Source organism: Myotis myotis, unplaced genomic scaffold (assembly GCF_014108235.1).
Source record: "Myotis myotis isolate mMyoMyo1 unplaced genomic scaffold, mMyoMyo1.p scaffold_m19_p_1, whole genome shotgun sequence".
NCBI lineage: Eukaryota > Metazoa > Chordata > Mammalia > Chiroptera > Vespertilionidae > Myotis > Myotis myotis.
The window spans coordinates 100,731,392-100,751,798 of record NW_023416313.1 but is presented as its reverse complement, the minus strand read 5'-3'; the positions used below and the strand labels follow the sequence as shown (position 1 = coordinate 100,751,798).

Sequence of the window (20,407 nt, the reverse complement as noted above, 5' to 3'; positions counted from 1 at the left end):
GGGGCAGATGCTCAACACAGGAGCTGCCCCCTGGTGGTCAGCGCACTCCCACAGTGGGAGCGCCGTTCAACTGACCAATGGGTGCCCACGGACACTCCCCCTGTACACCCCTCCCCCATCCAGACCAGGACCAGGATTGGGACTGGCATCGGGACTGACTGGGCGTGAGCAGGCGGCCGCTTCTTGGTCATGGGCGAGCCGGTATCCCCCTAGGACAGGCACTCAGAGACTGCAGGGGACAGGCAGCAAGCCTACTGAGCGGTGGCAGCAGGCGCAGCAGGGCCGGGATGAGTGGGAGTGGCGCAGCACCTGGCCTGGGCTTGGGCTCCTCCCCTGCCGCTTTGTGCACTACTACGTCCCTCAGGGGATGTAAGACTGCCACTTTCAACTGATCCCCACAGGCCAGGCCAAGGGACCCCACTGGTGCACGAATCCATGCACTGGGCTCTAGTTATAGATAATTTAACAAGATATCTTAAAATGTGGTAGCACAATGTTAACTGTCTCTCACAGACCCAGATAAAGAGGTTAGTACATGAAAGGGATAAGAGCACTTAGTTTAAAGAAACCGAAGTATCAATTTTCACTATAAAAATAGTTATATTCACTTAGCCAGATATTACCTAATTGCTGATGCATTTTGCAGATCAACTGTTGGGTTAATATTAAAATGTAATACTGCTGCCGAGGAAGATTTCATGGTAACATTCAGCCAGGAATGCCAATTTGGGAGGCCTATGGTATTCTTCAGATGCCATGCAGGAGGTAAGACTACCTACTACATCTACTACATAAAGCTAAAGGAGGAATCATCAAAGCCACACACAGGTTCAGTATCATAGACTCAATATTGCAGAGTAATTCTTTCCATGAGAATATGAAGATGTAATCATGAATATTGCTCTTCTACTGCTTGGTGATGTTACTTATGACACTATATAGGACTATCTTCTCTCTTAATACCTCAGGTTTCCTAAAGTGGAAACATATTTCCTTCAACCAGCTGGCAATTTAAAAAATAGGTAAATCTTATTAAAAGGTAATTGGGATTAGCTGAACTGATAAAGCAAGGGTTTCTTGTGTTTTTGTTTTTTTAACTGGGAAGAGGGCACTAGAACAGAGCCCTTGAAAACAGTTCCCAATGTAGACATGTGCACAGTAAGCAATCAAAGCCCAGGAGAGCTTGAGATTCAAAGTGGTGTGAAAGACATGGACAATGGCCCTCAACATCCCCTCTTCAAGGCAAGACTTTCTGCTCAGCTTCAGGCAGTGCAGTTAGCAGATAGCCTCTGGCTGCCAGCTACTTCAAGGTCTACCTCAGCTGCAGAGAGCCTCCCTACCACGATTGCCCCTTCTGGGTGATTTAGTGAATCTAACGAGTAAACGACAAGGGAGTACAAAGGCAGGGTCATTTCAGCCTAATGTGGGACACTCTGACAGGCACTCCTCGCTCCAGAGTCCCCTGTTGGGTTGACTGGAGCTTTATGGAACCTACATTGCAGTTCACCTTTCCTTCTGCCCAATCCTGGTTTCTCCCCATTCCTTTCATAAGGGTCCCTTGAACCTTAAACTCTGTCTCAGCATCTACTTCTAGAGGACCCAACCTCAGAAGCTAGTGAGCCACCAGTGCAAAAAGAGAACATGACAAAATGCACACATGTTGGCCCATCTTTTGTGCTAGTCACGGCATGGCTCTTCTTTCCTGTTGCTTTTGTGTTGCTAAAGGCCATGCTTTAATTCTGCCCACTTCTTATTCTGTCGCTATCAGTCAGAGGTGTACCAGGCAACAGTTGGGTATTCCATTTTGAAGGATGGCATTCCTCAATGACTGAGATTTTAATGAGGGACTATTTACAAAGGTGTGGGCAGGGTTAAGGGAAACCAACAGGAGATGTAAGATCCCCAGGCATGGAGAAATGGTGACTACTACCTGCAGAGAACTACAGGAAAGGACTGTCTAATAGGAACATAAAGGCTTCTGTACAGGAACTCAGTCAAGAGAACCTTCTACTTGCCCACCTCCTGATGGTACCTCCTGATCAAGCCCAGCCAGATGCCAGAGAATAAGGGAACACTTTGAAGTCCTAAAGACCTGTGTTCTGGGGACATACCAGCACGGCAAAGAGTGGAGAATGGATTGGGAGGAACGAAGAGAATACCCCACATACTGTCATCACTCCTTTACTATATGGGATTTAAAAATATATATTTTTATTGATTTCAGAGAGGAAGGGAAAGGGTAAGATAAAAACATCAATGATGAGAGAGAATCATCAATTGGCTGCTTCCTGAATGCCCCCTACTGGGGATCTAGCCTGAAACCCGGGTATGTGCCCTAACCCAGAATCGAACCGTGACTTCCTGGTTCATGGGTCGATCCTCAACTACTGACCCACACCAGCTGGGCGTTTACTACTAGTATATGTTTTTGAATAATAGTAGGTAACATCTCCTACATACAAGATGATATGTATGTAATATTTGCTGATCAGGGGACTGAACTTATTAATTTAATCAATGAGAAAGAAAGGAATTTAATGTTTTCTGAAGCACCAGCTTTGAACCAGTGAGCTTAATATTTCAAATGCAAATGTCATCTTTCAAGATAGGTATCATTTATTGACTGCCCATGCATGATGTGTCAGACACTATTCTAGGGACGGGAGCTATAGGACTGAACAGGACAAAGTCCTTGCTCTCATGGACCTTGCATGCTACTGAAGGGAGACAGATAAGAACAAGCAGACAAATAAATGAACAAGGTAACTGCAGGTGGTGATAAGTTATTATGGTGATGTGTCTATTCAGATAAACTTGTTGGTGAAGGCATCTCTGGAAAGGGACATCAGACTTAATATCAGGGAGTAGGAAGGCAGAACATTCTGTACAAAAGGAAGAATTAATGAGGTCATACTTCATTGCCTGAAGTTTGATTTTCAAAGATTTAAAGAAAAAACAAAGTAGGCATATTGGATGCATTCCAAGATGTCAGAAACAAGGCTTTAAGGTGGAAACTAACTTAACAGATATAATCAAGAAACCTAAAGGCAGATGGAGAATGGCAGGACATAAAGTAGATGAAAACAGAGGTCCAATTATGCAGGGACTTTTGGCTGTGGAAATAAAATGTAAGTTCTATTCTAAGTGCAATGGGAAACCATAGAAAGTTTTAAGGAAGGGAATGACATTATTTGTGTTTTTAACATATAATTTTACTTTTTTTTGCTTTGCTAAATCCTTATTCTCCAATTCTCTTAGGTTAAATACTTAATAAGTGCATCACTCAATAGCTTTTTATTGAATGAAAAAGAATGCATGCATGGTTGAATACATGAATTGATTTCAAGAGCAACACTCTTCATGCCTCATAACTAAATGAAAGTCTATCTTCAGCTGTGTTAGCTCAACTGCTCTCTCATTTCAAAAAGAAAGTCAGTAGCTGGGTTTAATTAAATATTCTCTTCTGTAAAAAGAATTCTGACAAAAAGAATTGGATCCCATATAAGTCTTTGTTATTGGGTTGATATTAGTAGCAGCAGTAAAACTCTAAATATCCAGCAAGCAAAGCTATAAAGCCTTTGAATTCCCAAATACCATAGAGAATGCTTGATAAATTTCCATATATGAGCAAATTAATGACCAACAGTGTAGAATACTAACAATCATCAACAACCTGAATGTCTTTTAAGAGCCCATATTAGTCAATTTTATATACTCTTACATAATCCCATCCAAAATCCTCTTCCTTCACTCCCCCTGCTGTCCTCTTCCCATTTCTGTATCTTTTCCTCCTTGCTTCTTTTGGTGTCCGTGACCCTAAGTACGACAGGCCCCCAAGCTTCTTTAAGAAAAAATATTGCCCTAGCCAGGTTGGTTCCATGGACAGAGCATTGAACAGCCTGTGGACCAAAGAGTCCCCGGTTCGATTCCAGACACATGACTCGGTTGCAGGCTCCTCCCCGGCCCGGACCCTGGTCAGGGCCTGTGCAGGAGGCAACCAATCGATGTGTTTCTCTCACATCGATATTTCCCTAGTTTTCCAACTAATGTCCTTTTTCTGATACATTGTCACATCTCAATCTTCTATGGCAACCTTCTGGGACAGTCTCTTATCTCTTCCTTGACTTTCATGATCTTGATGCTTCTGAATGTCCCTCAGTTTGGGTTTGTCTGATGCTTCCTCATGATTAGACCAAGGTTATAGATTTGGGGGAAAGAATATTGTCAGAGTGGTGTGCCCTGCTCATTAGAGCTTGTCAATGGATACATATGATATCAATATGTCTAATAACTGGTATTGTTAATATTGATTACTTGGTTAAGTTGATGTCTACCAAGTGTCTCTAATGTAAAGTACCTATTTGCTATTCATTTAAAGAAAGATACCAAGTTCCACTCACTTTCAAAAGAGGGGAATTTAGTTCCATGTCCTGGAGGGAGGAATATCAAAAAACTCAACAGTAAGTTATCCAATAGTAAGAAACCTAGATTTAAAAAAAACATATTTTTTTATTGATTTCAGAGAGGAAGGAAGGGAGAGATAAAAATATCCATGATGTGAGAGAATCATTGATTGGCTGCCTCCTGCACACCCCCCACCAGGGACCAAGTACACAACCTGAACATATGCCCTGACCAGGGATTTAACTGTGACCTCATGGTTCACAAGTCAACACTCAACACTGAGCTACACCGGTCAGGCAAAACCTGGCTTTTTATCTACAGTACATTTACTTGTTTGTTCAACCCCAGGATACATGTAATGTAGTTTCAAAATTGATAACGCAGCCCTGGCCAATGTGGCTTAGTTGGTTGAGCGTTTTCCCATTCACCAAAAGGTTGCCCGTTTGATTCCCAGTCAGGGCACATACCAGAGTTGTGGGCTTGATCCCCAATAGGGTGCATGCAGGAGGCAGTCGATCAATGTTTCTTTTTCTCCATCTCCCTTCCTCTCTCTCTAAAATCAATAAAAACATATTTCTTAAAAAACAAGATTGATAACACATACCCTGTGATAAACCAATTGACCAATTGGAGTTAAATGTTTACAGCTCTTTTTGTCTACAGCCTTATATCTAATCAAAACACTTGTTTACAAAGTTATTTAGGTCAGCTCCTTTCTTCCCCATCTCCTTCAGTGTCCTATGTCATATGTTTGTAATACAGTTAGATTTGCCATAGCCTACTTCCAACTTGGGCTCCCCTGCCATCCAAGTTGATATTTAAAATTTCACAGTCAGGGCCTGGCAAGTGTTGCTCAACTGGTTAGAGCGTTGGCCCAAGAACTGAAGGGCCATAGGTTCAGTTCCTGGTCAAGGGCATGTACTTGGGTTTTGGTTCACTCCCTGCCCACAGTCAGGGTATGTGGGGGAGGCAACCAGTGGATGTGTCTTTCTCACATGGATGTTTCTTGCCCCTTTTCTCCCCTCCTTCCACTCTCTCTGAAAAGCAATGGAAAAAATATTATGTGAGGATTAACAACAAAAAATTGCAGTCAGTCCTAACTGGTTAGGCTCAGTGGATAGAGCGTCGGCCTGTGGACTGAAGGGTCCCAGGTTCGATTCCAGTCAAGGACATGTACCTTGGTTGCGGGCACATCCCCAGTAGGGGGTGTGCAGGAGGCAGCTGATCAATGTTTCGCTCTCATCGATGTTTCTAACTCTCTATCCCTCTCCCCTCCTCTCTGTAAAAAAATCAATTAAAAAAAATTGCAGTCAGTAAAATTAACCCTTTGAGGCATACTGTTCTATGGGTTCTGATACATAGTCATGTATCCATTACCACTGTACCAAAAAGGATAGTTCAAAGTCATTTTAAAGTTAACATTTAAGCCAAAAAAATTATTTTATCTGAATTATGTGGAGAATTCTTAACTTTACAGTTCTGTTCATGAGGTTCATTTATCCTTTAGCAGGATAGAAATATATTAGGTCACTGAAAGCAAAAATACATCTTTTCATCTTTATAAGAAAACTCCAATAATGATTACCTTTGAGCCTTCTACTAGTTCAAAGCTAAGAATGCTTAAACAAGCAGATGTCTCTTGTGACAATTTTTTTTAGCATTATTCAAGGATTAGATCAAGCACACAAATTTGACACTGAGTATATAAAAATAAATGCAAAAAAAGCAATTAAAAGACTCATCAAGCCCTAGCCAGTTTGGCTCAGTGGATAGAGCGTTGGCCTGCGGATTGAAGGGTCCCAGGTTTGATTCCGGTCAAGGGCACATGCCGGGGTTGGGGGCTCAATCCCCAGTAGGGGGCGTGCAGGAGGCAGCCAATCAATGATTCATTCTCATCTTTGATGTATCTATCTATCTCGCCCCCTCCCTTCCTCTCTGAAATCAATAAAAATATGTTTAAAAATATATATATTAACAATGTACTTACTGCTACTGGTGAAAACAAGAAATCATTTGAGGAGGTGCTTTCCAAGGCTTTGCCGAGAATTAATCCACTAAATTTACTAAATACATCCATAATTTCACCTTCAGGTGTAACCATGACTTGGGCTCACCATAGCTTCATAGAAGGCAATCAACAACAAATGCCCTAAGCATTTTGTATTTCTATTTCTTCAGGAGTTTATTTTACATTTTCTCAAGAAAGTATCTTCAGCCCTAGCCGGTTTGGCTCAGTGGATAGAGCGTCGGCCTGCGGACTGAAAGGTCCCAGGTTCGATTCCGGTCAAGGGCATGTACCTTGGTTGCAGGCACATCCCCAGTGGGGAGTGTGCAGGAGGCAGCTGATCGATGTTTCTAACTCTCTATCCCTTTCCCTTCTTCTCTGTAAAAATAAATCAATAAAATATATTTTTAAAAAAAGAAAGTATCTTCAACACTATTTACCATTTATGACCTAAAGGAGCCTACATTTTTCATTTTAACAAGACTTCAAAGAACCATCTTCTTAAATATGTATTTCCTACACTAAGTAATGTTTCACTTTTCAAATCATTGTATCCAGGGAAATTTTTACTGATATAAGCTTTTGTAGGTCAAAGTTGCTAGTTGAGATCCCAGAAGAATGTGGCAGGATGTCATTCTGGCTAGTCTGAGAAGTTGACAGGTTATGATTTTTTTCCTTAGTCATGTAGGATTGTGTTTTGTTTATTTATCTCCTACAATGTGATGAAGGCGATACTTCACAGCCATACTATTTTGGAAGTTTCTGTATTTATCTGAATGTTGTGATTATTTTGGTTGACTTAGGGATAACAAATTCCCTTTCTAGTTATACACTTAAGAAGCATGTTAATGATGTCCCAATTCACTTCAACATTGAAGATCATGATACTTCTGATGAAGACACCAAAGGGTATCCACTATTATATCAACTAATATTATCTATTCCACATTATCTCTGGATTAAGCAGTCTTTTCTAAATGGAGGAACATGACTCTCAGTTAACCTCATTAACAATAATTAATTAGTATTTCTATTTGGAACATATTGAGACCCTGGGATATAATTGTCATTACTTTTCCTTCTCTTTTTTTTTATGCCCCAGGCATGAAACAGCTCTGACCAGCAATACAGGCATCAAGCTAGGATGAATTAAGTAGGGACTGTCTTGTCTGTTCACTCCTGACTGCTGTAAGAGCAACCACTAATCACGTGTCTCCTTGCCCATTGCCAGGGGGTGGGCCACAGCTTTTCATGGCCTGACACTTTGACACAAAGCTGAGTGGTAAGCAACCGCCGACACCCACTCTAGTTCCAAAGCACAATCTGTTACTGCATTTGCTCGAAGCGGACAAATGACACCAGGTGTTAAACTGGGTTCAGCAACCTCAGTTCACTTCTCTTTTACTGGTTCCTTTTTAGCACCCCGTCCTGTTAAAAGCTGAGGTGCCCAGGGCTGCCATTTGATCTCTTCCCTATCTACACTCACTCCTCAGTGATCTTACCATTGACATGCTCAGAACTCTCAAATTCATTATTTCCAGGACAAAACTATCTCCTGAACCTAAAATGTTATGTCTAACTTCTTTGACTTCACATCTTCACTTGGGTGTCTAATAGGAAATCTCAAACTAAGCTCCTGAGCCACTGACCTCCACTATCCCCAAATCTGTTAATTCTAGTTTTTTCCCCATCTCAGGTAATGGCGAGTCATTTCTAGTTGCTCAGGTAAAATCTTTCATCCTTGACTTATTCCATGTACATTCCACCAGCAAATCACTTGGTGACCATCTTCCAAGTATATCCAGAATCCGATCACCACTTTCACTGCTACCACCCTGGCCTAAGTTACTATATTTTGCCTAATTATAGCACTACCCTATTTCTGTTCCTGCCCTTGGTCCCATTTAGTCTTTCTCAGCACAGCAGCCAGACTGATTGAGTACATAAATCCCATTACTTTACCCCTCTGTTCAAACCCTCTAATAATTTCCCACAGATAAAAGATAAAGGACTTAAATGGCCTGGAAGGGCCTATACAAGCTGGACTACTTTTTTTTTTTTTTTTAACTTTCTCCCTTGTTTACTCTGCTTCAGCCATTCCTTGATGTATCTCGAGTCATTGTTTAAAACAATGGAAGAGAGGTAACTGTAGTTGTAAAGACAAACACATAAACCACACTGACCTGTCATAATTCATTTGTGATAGTATTGCCTTTGGAGCTTGCATTCTAATAGGAAGCAGATAATAAACCAAAGCATGATATAACTACAACATAATGCTAAATGTTATGGAAGGAAATAAAGCAAGAAAAGGGCAGTGAAGGCAAGTAGTGATTTTTAAAAAAAATATATTTCTTCATTGATTTCAGAGAGGAAGGGAGGGGGAAACAGTGATGAGATTTGATCAGCTACATTCTGCATGCCTCCTACTGGGGATCGAGCCCACAACTCGGCATGTGCCCTTGGCTGAAATCAAACTCAGGACCCTTCAGTCTGCAACCAACACTCTATCTACTGAGCAAACCGGCTAGGGCCAAGTAGTGATTATTACAAATTTAAACAGGGTACTCAAATGGCCATGGCAAGCAGAGTTATAATTATTTCAATAATTATATTTTTTTAGAAAAGATCATGCTAGGTGAGAAAAAGTGTAAAAAATTTTCTGACTTTTGTGGTTAATCCTCACCAGAGAATATTTTTCCATTGATTTTGAGAGTGAAAGGGAAGGGGAGACAGAAACATTGATGTGTCTCAACTGGTCGCCCTCAACTGGGACCGGGGAATGAGCCTCCAGGTGAGGTACATGCCTTTGACCAGAATCAAACCCGCGGACACTATCCACGAAACCAAACTGGCTAGGGCAAAATTTTCACTTTTACTAACCGTCCCCATTGGTTTACTAGAGTAGGAAGGTCCAACCATGTAAATAGCTGACTTTTTTCCTGGACTAAACACTTTAATGGCATTATCTCAAGGGAAACTGGGTAGGACTTTTTTCAATTTCAGTAATGATTTTTTAAAAACTCATTTTAAGTGATTGAACCCCCAAACTTTTTCTTAATCCTCACCCGAGGATATTTTTCCCATTGATTACTTGGGAGTGGGAGATGGGAGGCAGGGGGAGAGAAACATCGACATGAGAGACACATCGATTGGTTGCCTCCCTAACCAAATGCTCTGACTGCTGAACCAAACCAGCCAAGGCTAAAAACTTTTAATGACTTATTCTGACAGCACTGACCCATTATTACTGTACCATGTTATCACTAACACCTTTCCTTTTAAATTTGCCAATTTTTTAACTTATAAGCTTGGTCAACTTATTTTGACTTGCTTAGTCCAAATTTCGAAAGTATATGTGTGGTTACCAGTTCTAGAAACAGTACATAGATGAGCCCTGGATTGGACAGTTCACTGAAGACTAAAGAATCTTCTAATTTCTGTGGCAGTACAAACCTTGCATCTTAAGGGTAAATAAGATGTTTTCTAAACACCAAATTAGATGCTTGCTAATTTACTGAGCTCCAAACTAATTTGTCTTTACTCATTAATCCTGTTCCTCTTCAGCTTCTAAACTTATCACAAACACTAATTTATAACCTCTAATATCCCTGCCTCCCTCAACAGTAAACTGTTCCTACTTTTACGTTCTAACATTACTTATATTTGACCTTTTTTCTAAGTATATTATAATTCTCTGAATTCCATAAAATTTCACTTCTACAGAGAAAGCATTAATTGGAAATAAAAATAAACTTAATTACAAAAATGAAAGATTCCAATTTATAAATGCACAAGTAAAATTAGAATTATTTCTATATACATCAGCAAAACGTTTCTCCCCCATGCCTTATACCATCACCACCACTCACAACTGCGCTTAAAGCCAAAACTAGCCTTTTCTATAAGTACCATGAAAATTGTTCAAATTTTGCAGAAAAACACGAGTGAACAAAATTTAACTTATACAAAGGATCTTATTACATAAAATTATTTTTTATTCATAAAATAAGGACTTTAAAATACGTAACCCTTCTTTTAAATGATTTTATTGAGGGAAGGGACAGGGAGAAACAATGATGGGAAAGTGATAGGCTGCCCTGACTAGGAATTGAACAGGCAACCTTTTGGTGTATGGGCTGGATGCCCAAACTGAGCCACACTGGCCAATGAAGTTTGTCATCCCTTTTAAATGGTTATATTTTCCTCATCCTGGCACAGGAAAAAATTTGTACAGTAGCCCCCCCACCCATGGTGTTACCTGCAATTGAGATCAAAAGTATTAAATGGCAAAGGATACCCTGAAACTATTCATATAACCTTTTTTTTAAAAAAAACATATTTTATTGATTTTTTACAGAGAGGAAGGGAGAAACATTGATCAGCTGCCTCCTGCACATCTCCTACTGGGGATATGCCTGCAACCAAGGTACATGCCCTTGACCGGAATCGAACCCGGGACCCTTCAGTCCGCAGGCCGACGCTCTATCCACTGAGCCAAACCAGTTTTGGCTCATATAACCTTTTATTATATTGTTTTTTGCATTACTGGTAATTTCTTAACATGCCTAACTTTTTGTTTCCCTAGGACAGTGGTCGCAAACCATGGTTCGCGAGCCACATGCGGCTCTTTGGCCCCTTGAGTGTGGCTCTTCCATGAAATACCACGTGCGGGCATGCACCTACACTGCAATTGAAACTTCGTGGCCCATGCACAGAAGTCGTTTTTCGGCCTGGGCCAGTCTATTTTGAAGTGGCGTTAGAAGTGTGTGTGTGTGGGGGGGGGGGGGTCGGTCGGGTGATGGGATACGCAGCACGGAGGAGGCAGGCACGATTCAGATTCATGCACAAGTTGAGTGAGCCAGTCAGCCAGCAGTCTCATGTGCAGTGGTTAGTGCTAGTCACGTCTGCAAAACACGTACCAGTGACAAAGGATAGATGAAACAAGTATACAAGACGAGTGTGGATGGGAGAGTTGGAAGGGGTCGACCTCAGTGAATGTACCTCAATCAGATTGAGGACGTTTTTAGCAAAGGCCAGCTTAGGAGTACCCTAATTAAGTTAATAACAATGTACCTACCTATACAGTTTGTTTAAAAAATTTGGCTCTCAAAAAAGAAATTTCGATCGTTGTACTGTTGATATTTGGCTGTTGACTGAGTTTGCCGACCACTGCCCTAGGATAAAACCATAGCATACATAGGGTTTGATACCACCCATGTTTCAGGCATCCACTGGGAGCCTTGGGACATAACCCTCACAGATAAGGGGGAACTACTTACTGCTGGAGAGTATTAAAATCCCCAATGAAGCTACTCTTGGATAAAACTGGCCCAGGGATGCAGGTAGCTAGCTAGCCCCACATTTGGAGTTCTGTTCATTTACTGCTTATTTAGTACTCCAAGAAAGGATATTTTAGAGTTTTTTCCTTTAACCTGTTCACTTACATTTATACAATGCTGGAAATGCCTGTGGACATTTTATTACCATTTACTTGTCAAAGGAAGGCATAATGAATGTTTAAAGTCAAACCTAAAGCTATATAGTCAATGTTAAATTATGAACTCAAAAGTGCTCTCTTGTATAAAGCATCAAAAAGTTAATACAAGTACTAGTCTTAATCAGTCACACAAATCTAAGCCACATTTATTTGCACATGTAATGGGCAACAGATACTCCAAACTCATACAAATTTATAAAACAACAAAGTTAATAATCACTTGGTACACTTGTGTTATCTTGTTTACAGATTCAAGTGTAGATGAACCTTCTTTATTTTGTAAACTTTCATACAATACTTCAACAAAAATTCTTGAAAACACTTATTGGCATGTTTCAGTTAGAGCCAACACAAAAGTTAAGACAAGACCACAAACTAAAAAACCAAGTTTAGAATACACTTTTCTACCTCCCTCCCCTGGAAAGAAGTGATTATTTTAACAGATGTATATGCCGCATCACAAAAGAAACAATGAAGACAAAAAATGTTCCCATAATTGTGAAGAAAATGCCAACCAAATCATACTGTTTTAATTTATATACCAAATGTACGGTGTAAATATGAGATGGGAATAAAAATAACAAGGGAAATTAGAAAAAATAGTAAATCATCTTAAGAACTATGGCCCCCCAAAGCTGCAAAGATCTGACTTTGACAACACAAAATAATTGTCTAAGGCAAATAAAATTGGAAACCTTCAAAGACATTCTAATCATGTTCGGTATCTAATGATACCGGCTGAAAATGATATCAAGAGGATATTTATTATACAAGTGTCGAGAACATCCCAAAACTAATGAAAGAAATGAGCATTTATTTCTACAAAAGCAAAGTATGATATAGAATTAGAAGGGAACAGACTTAAAGATTTACCTATTAAAATATACAGATTCTTACTGAAGAGAATAGGATATTTAAAAAAGATGACAAGGGATGTTAATCTTTTTTTATTATTATTATTTTTACATATTTTGGAACCTCACATAATTTTGATAAATAACTCTTACAAAATTATGCAAAAAGTACAAGAATGTCTGGTAAACAAACAGTCTGTATTTTCCAAAAAGATATTTTTACAACATGCAATTCTTAAGGCAGCATCCTCCTTACAAGGAAAGGTAATCCTTTTACTCATCAAGAAATCTTCTGCTGCAAAGAATAGGCTAAGAAAGCCTGGCTTCTTCCATTAACGCCTCTTGTCTTTCCTGTCTGATTTTCGGTCTCTTTCACTTCTTGAAGATCTTTTGCCTGATCGACTACTCTCTGATATAGACCTCTTTCTGTCGGACCGGGAATTCTTATCCTTTGATCCTTTTGTATCTCTACTACTGCCTCCTTTCGAAGATTTGTGACTCCTTTCTACTCCTGATGTATCCCTTCGCTTCCGCTCCACGCTCCTTCTGTGCTTTCTATCTCTATTATGTCCCCGGCCCCGACTCCGACTTCTACTCTCACTACTACTACTAGAGCTGCTGCTACTGTCTCTGCTGCTGCTGCCACTTGTACTGGAGCTGCTACTGGAACTACTTCGACTACTACTACTGCCACTGCTGGAACTGCTTCCACTGCTGCTACTGGTTGAACTGCTACTAGAACTACTACTGCTACTGCTCCGACTTCTACTCTTGCTTGTTTTATTTCTAGCTCGACCTCTACTTCTGCTTCTAGTTTTGGTTTTGGATTTGCTCTCCGTATGTACCGTCAAGACTGGCTCTACTGTCACCTCAGTGACTTTTACAGATCCTACAGGAAGCTCCTTCCTTTCAGGTAGTAAATGCCCTTGCTCCTGAATAACCTGAGGTGATGACTGTACAACGGCTAATGGCAAAGTCTCAGGCTGAGAGAGAGGCTGGGGCTGGAGTACTGGTTGGGACTGAGATTGAAGCTGAGGCTGAGGCTGAGCCAGGGGCAGGGGCTGGGGCTGAGGCTGAGCCAGAGCCATAGGCTCGGGTTGGGGCTCAGATTCTTTCTCTTCTTTGTCCTCAGGCTCATTTTCCATTTCTAGAGCATTAGCATTCTCTTTCGAAGGAGAAAGAGACTTACATTCTTTCTCTGGCTCAACTTCAAATTCCATTTCTGGCTCCAATTCCTTGTTAGTTTCATTTTCTGAAGGTTCTACACTTTCAACTTGATTGGTTTCCATTACCTCCTGCTCAGCAATTACATTTTTGACACTCTCCACCATTTCTAGCACATCCATAACTTCCTCAGGTTGACTATCTGGCTGCTTCTCACTTTCCCTTACCTCAGTTTCCTCTTCCATCTTAACCTCCATTTCCTGTTTTTGTTCCTCCTCCTCCTGTTCTTTCTCTGCATCACTATGAACTATACTTATTTCCTTTTCCTCTTCCTCTCCTGCTTCCTCTATTTCTACATCATTGTGCTGATTACCTGTCTCCTCCAACTCTTCCTCTCGCTGAGCCACCTTACCCTCTTCTTGTTCCGCCTTCTGTTCTTCATTACGCACCACCTGATGCTCTTTTTCCTTCATTGATTGTCTTCTAGGCCTAGCCTCCATTTTATTTATTTGTTCTGCAAATTCGATGCGTCTACTTTCAAATAAAGCTATAAAGAACAAAAATTTACATGTGTGAAATTTATTATGATTAAGAACATTCAGCCACAACTTGACACCTGGCCACAAACTGTCATTGAGCTTTATCTAAATGTCTTTTTGTAAAGAAATAATGATGTCCTAGCTAGTTTGGCTCAGTGGATAGAGTGTTGGCCTGTGGACCAAAGGGTCCTGGGTTTGATTCCAGTCAAGGGCACATATCTCTGTTGTAGGCTCCTCCCCGGCCCTGGTCAGGGCATGTGCAGGAGGTAACCAATCAGTGTGTTCTCACATTGGTATTTCTCTGTCTTTCCCTCTCTCTAAAAATCAATAGAAAAGTATCCTCATGTGAGGATTAAAAAAAGGGGGGAAAATGATAAAAGTTAATTTTGGCAAATAAGTAATTATAAATTCACATAAAATGACAAAAGCAACAATCCACTGGAAACCAAGAAATTAATCGCTATAGCCTGCACTGCTCAGTGGTTAGAGCGTTGGCCTGTGCATCGAAGGTTCATGGGTTCGATTTCTGATCAGGGGCATGTACCCGGGTTGCAGGCTGGATCCCTGGCCCTGCTGGTTGGGTGTATGAGGGAGGCAACATTGAAGTTTTTCTCTGTCTCTCTCCTCCCCTTCCCCCCTTCCACTTTAAAATTCCATGGAAAAAATAGCCTCAGGTGAGGATTAAAATAAACAAATTAGTTGCATCATATTATCTATGTGACATTCTTTCGCTATTTAATTTTATGCTAGTAGAAAAGACAAAAAATTTCCTTCAAACAATAAATTTTATGGTACATCATGCATTAATTTTTCTGATCCTTAGAAATCATCTAATCACCTTAGCAGTATCTACCCTTCTGTGTGTGCTGCTCCCCCTCTATGGACTACATTTATGTTCCATGTTCACTTTTTCTTGCTTCATTGTATTTATGTCTGCCTACTAAAAAGTATCAAGCAAAAAAAAAAGGTCATCTCACTCAAATGCATAATATACATATGAATTGAGCACCACCTACAAATATGAAAGTTTCTGGTTAAACTACATCATGAAATAAATGATCCTGTGCTTCAAAAACATTAGTATATTATTTTTTTTGATCAACTATTATAGGAAACAAAAAAATATGCATGTATGAGTGTATTGCCTTACCCACTAGGAATATTTCAATGGATCTCTTCATATACACTTACCATTCATTTTTCTCTGTGACTCTTCTATTAGTTTTTGGGTAGCTGGACACATTCTTCCGGGAATATAGAACAAATGGGGCTTTGTCTTAGTTCTTATATATTTAATTATCTTGGCATTATGCTCATTCCATTCTTCTTGCTAAAGAAAAGGTAAAAAGATCAATGCTTTTGAAACATGGATTACCAATATTAGAATTTGAAAATACTATCCACTCACCAGCTGCGCAAGCTCAACCTTCTGCTCCAAAAGCCGCAGTTCTGTCTGTTTTGCACGCCTCTCTTCAAATAGTTCTCTCCTCTCATTTTCAACCTGCTTTCTCTCCTCTTCTGCCTGCACTTCAAGTTTTTGTTCAATTTCCTGGCGTCTCTTTTGCTAAAGATGAATAATGAACTTTAAGATCTCATTACATACCGATTATGTGAAACATAACAATTTCACTAAATTATCTACATATGTGATTTACATTTGCAATTCAAAGTACCAACTAATTCAAACTTAGCACTACTTAGCATTTGAGACTGAAATATCTCTTTCAGGAAATGAAGACTGAAGCTTTCACATGTAAAAATCTAAGTTTTAAAGCTATTAGACAATAATATCAGTAACTTCTATTCCAACATGACTTTTAGGTAAGATTCATAAATTAACCACAAAAAAAGTCTTTTTAAGTAGGCTGCCTTCAGTTATTCTTTCTGAATAAAAAAAAAATCCGACAGCCCTAGCTATCTGGCTCAATGATAGAACGTCAGCCTATGGACTAAAGGGTCCCGGGTTCGATTCTGGTCAAGGGCACATGCCTGGGTTGCGGGCTTGATCCCCAGTAAGGGGCGTGCAGGAGGCAGCCAATCAATGATTCTCTCTCATCACTGATGTTTCTCTCTCTCTCTCCCTCTCCCTTCCTCTCTGAAATCAATAAAAAAATATTAAAAAAAAATCTGACAGACGTGATATCCTAATGAATTAACTAGTCACACTTTCTATTAAAAAAAAATACTTACTATTTACACATTAAAATGCTTAAGCCTTTGCCGAAACCGGTTTGGCTCAGTGGATAGAGCGTCAGCCTGCGGACTGAAAGGTCCCAGGTTCGATTCCGGTCAAGGGCATGTACCTGGGTTGCAGGCATATCCCCAGTAGGAGATGTGCAGGAGGCAGCTGATCGATGTTTCTCTCTCATGGATGTTTCTAACTCTCTATCTCTCTCCCTTCCTCTCTGTAAAAAAATCAATAAAATATATTTAAAAAAAAAATGCTTAAGCCTTTAATATTCTGTAGTAAAGTTAATACATACAAGCTATAATAAGTTTATTAATCTCCTATAACTGAATTGTTTCTCCCTTTCTAATGTAAGTTCTTCCCTAAGAAGCAGTAACTTGGGTGCTCAACTCTACAGACACAATTTTCTACCTTCAGCAAAATAAAAGCTTCTAGAAAGATAACACATTTAAATAAACTGTGAAGGGCAGTAAACTTTTATGCTTTTGCTTCTAGAGTGCTAAGTACTACCCAAGTGTGAAAATAAGTCTAAAAAAAAAATCAGAATTATTGAACTAGTACCAATGATGAGTTCAACTTCCTTGTTGAAGAAAATGAGCTTATCGAGCTTGCGTTCTCCTGACTCACAGCCCACAGTTCTTTACAAGGAAGTTCACTCAATTACTTCACAGCACCTTAAGAAAAGATCGGCTGATGGTTGATAAGTTAACTCCAGAAAAGTTTTATGTTTTTCCTTGGCTCCATTTCAGGCTTGCAATTAAATCTTAGGAGAGCTTTTTGGCTCTTTTTAAAAACATAAGCAACTTCTTTTTATAATATAAGTAAAGGAAGTAAATAAAAATTGCATTAATACCCTTTCAGTAGCAACAGTGGACTCCTGTTTAAATTTCTGAAGGGTGCCCATCAACAAGCCAAATATTCGCCGGTTCCTAAAGAACAGAAAAAGAAAATTTAATTTCAATAAAATCCACTTCATTTAAACCTGCCATTTCCTAAAAAGAAACATATGCTACAGCCACTTGGACAAATGCTTAAATTTTCTTAAAATTGCATTATTTGAAAAGCTCCCCACCCCCCACCTGAAGTCACAAAGTTACCTTTGCTTTCCTTTTTCATCCATATTTTGATCCTGGATAAGGTCTCTCCGTGTACGCTCTTTGGAGGTAGCTACAACTGAAGACTGCAAAGCTGGCTACAATAGAAAAGAAAATCTCAGTGACTTAACAAGCATATGGGTGGTACTCTTTAAAGTGTTGTAAGATGAAAATACTAATTCATCCTCTAAGAAGTTCTTTTAATCTCAATTACCTTTTTAACATCATCATCCTCTGGGTCGCTTTCTTGGCGTGATTCTCTCCTTGTCCGACGCTCCCCACCCAGCCTGTCATAGGAAAAATAATTTAAATGACCACTACAGAATTTGACTTAAGTGCATACCTAGAGTAAATGACTACTTTTTCTAGGACTTTTCCAGAAACCTCATTCTATCAGTCCCCATCCCATTTTACTTTTTCCTCTAATAGTGAAAGAATAAAATATAACATCACTGCCCAATCCAGACTTTGATCTCCTTTCCTTCTCAAACTGGCTGTTTTTGCAGTATGAGACAGAAAAGTGGCACAAATTCACTATGTTCTCAATCTTATTTGTCTCATAACCTTTATTTTGGGAATATTTATTATCATTAGCGAAAAACTGAGTTTTGAGTGAAACTGCATGTCTCAGTGACCAAAAGTAACCAACCACACAGGATGGTCTAATTATAAATCCTATCTGTGCAGGCAATGGCTGTCCCAGGCCCTACAGCTTCCTTAGCAAAGGTCAATCTTTATCTCAAGTGATCTCTGTCCATTGCTGGTAAGCACCTAGGATAACTTACCTTTGAAGTGACAGAGTAATTCTTTTCTAGACCCCTCCAAGGCAAAACTGCAGGCTGCACAGCCCAATACCTCGTTGTTACTGCTGTCTTGTTCCCACCAACCATCTCTATGCACTATAAATGTTAATTAGCCGTCCTGTACCCACCAATGTAAAATAACGTGTCTCTCCATTCTGCTTTTCACCCAATCCCAGAGATTTCCCTGCTTTGCTTTCTCCAGCCTCCTTTATCACCAATGGGTTCCACATCCCTCCTTACGTCTCCCTCCCTTTATTGTAATGTATAAAGTAAGTAGCAAAACTGCCCCTCTCCAAAGCATTTTCTCCATCCGTTGAGATTTTGCTTTCTGGGCATACACTCAAAGCTCAAATAAACTCTCATAAAACTTTTCTATAGGCTGGTTATTATTTCATCGACAAACAGTATTTACTACGTATTTACATTTGTATGCTACCTCAGAAAAGGTAACGTAATTATGCTTTCAGAATCTTCAATTTCCCAACATACCTACTGACTGCCCCTTCAAGGTCTCTCTGTTTGGCTGGGGGTCCTCCTCCACTATCTGAGAATCCACGCCTGCGATTAAAAATGTCCAACAGAAAGCACTTGAAATTTAAGACCAATGATACCACCATTTAGCAAGAGAATTCACGTTTTTAAGTATCCTTCCAATCCCAGCAACGTTAAACAGGCACTCACTCCAAGATACTTTCATAGCATCTTTTAAAAAACCCACCAGAAAAATTAAGTTTACACAAAACTGGTACAGTTAACATATTCTGCAAGCTCCAGTTTTTGCCTATAAATGAAGTTACAAGGTAGCCGTGAAGAAACTACGGCTGGTGGCAGCTGTAAACACAGACATTTCTAACACTGGTCCCACCACGAATTTTGCTTAGAAAGACATGTTCGTGTAGCGTAAAAAGCACCCGTTAAGTCTTAGCATATGAATGAAGTCCAAAGGAAATCTTACCTCAGCAGTAAACTACCACGTCCTCTACCTCCACCAGGACCAGAAAGGGCCAGCAATCTGGCTTGGATGGGCCTGCGAGACATTCACAATCAGTGCAAAAATCACACGTGGACACACCTAATGCGTTTCATTCACGGGGGAGGTTCATCGTGAGGAAAAAAACCCACGAAAACTCCAAAAAGACGTCCCAAATCCGCGTGTTAGAAAAGGGGCAGGAGGCCCTATTTAACTTCCTTATTTTCATTCCTTCAAGCCCGATACCACACACACCGTGCTGACCGCGCGAACACACTTGAATCGGTTCCTAACTTGGCCCACCCCGAGGCAGCCGCACGTGGAGGAGCGCCGGGGAGCGGGGCGGCGGCCGGTCCCGGGAGGGCCTGCGGGCGCCGGCGGGTGGTCGGCGGGGGCGGGGCCTGGTGCGGCAGCTCGGGGCCTGCAGAGCCAGGGCGGGAAGCGGCGGTGCCGGCCTTCCTCCCCACAGGCCTGGAGGCCGCCGGCGCGCCCGGGCCGCGCTGTCCTACCTCACGCACCCGAGCCCGGGGACCTACGGCGGGGGCCCTGGAGACTCCCCACCTCACCGAAGACCGGGTTCCATCGCCGCCCCGGGAACAGGCCTCGATGTAACAGCCTTCTCCTAGCGGGCCGCTCTCCCCGCCCCCAATTCACCTCGGCCGGATGATGGCTGCCTCTCGGAGCCCGCATTTCTCACCCGGCCCTTACCTCACGTCATTCGGATCCCGCCCGGTGAGCTTGCGAATATTCTCATCCACGTTCTTTAGGCTCTCTTTGGCCTTTTCTAGCTGCTCCTGCAAAGTTCTCACTGCGACCGCCATCTTCTCCCTGCTGCAGGCTTCGCGACTGCTCCTCAGGCCGCGCCGGGCTGTGTCGCGCCGCCAGA

General features: G+C 40.9%; 1 protein-coding gene across 2 annotated transcripts; it reads right to left on the bottom strand.

The window, feature by feature from the left end:
• Nucleotides 1-12,029: 12,029 nt before the first annotated feature.
• PNN (pinin, desmosome associated protein) lies at nt 12,030-20,407 on the bottom strand. Of its 2 annotated transcripts, XM_036346426.1 has the most exons (9): nt 20,230-20,407; nt 19,507-19,578; nt 19,041-19,109; nt 17,963-18,035; nt 17,752-17,846; nt 17,508-17,583; nt 15,875-16,030; nt 15,658-15,796; nt 12,030-14,474 (listed from the first exon to the last, which is right to left on the bottom strand). In XM_036346426.1, the coding sequence occupies exons 1-9, from the start codon at nt 20,340-20,342 to the stop codon at nt 13,096-13,098; spliced, it is 2,172 nt and encodes a 723-aa protein (XP_036202319.1). In that variant the 5' UTR covers nt 20,343-20,407; the 3' UTR covers nt 12,030-13,095. The 2 variants fall into 2 exon arrangements, with proteins under 2 accessions (XP_036202319.1, XP_036202328.1); XM_036346435.1 differs by lacking the exon at nt 19,507-19,578.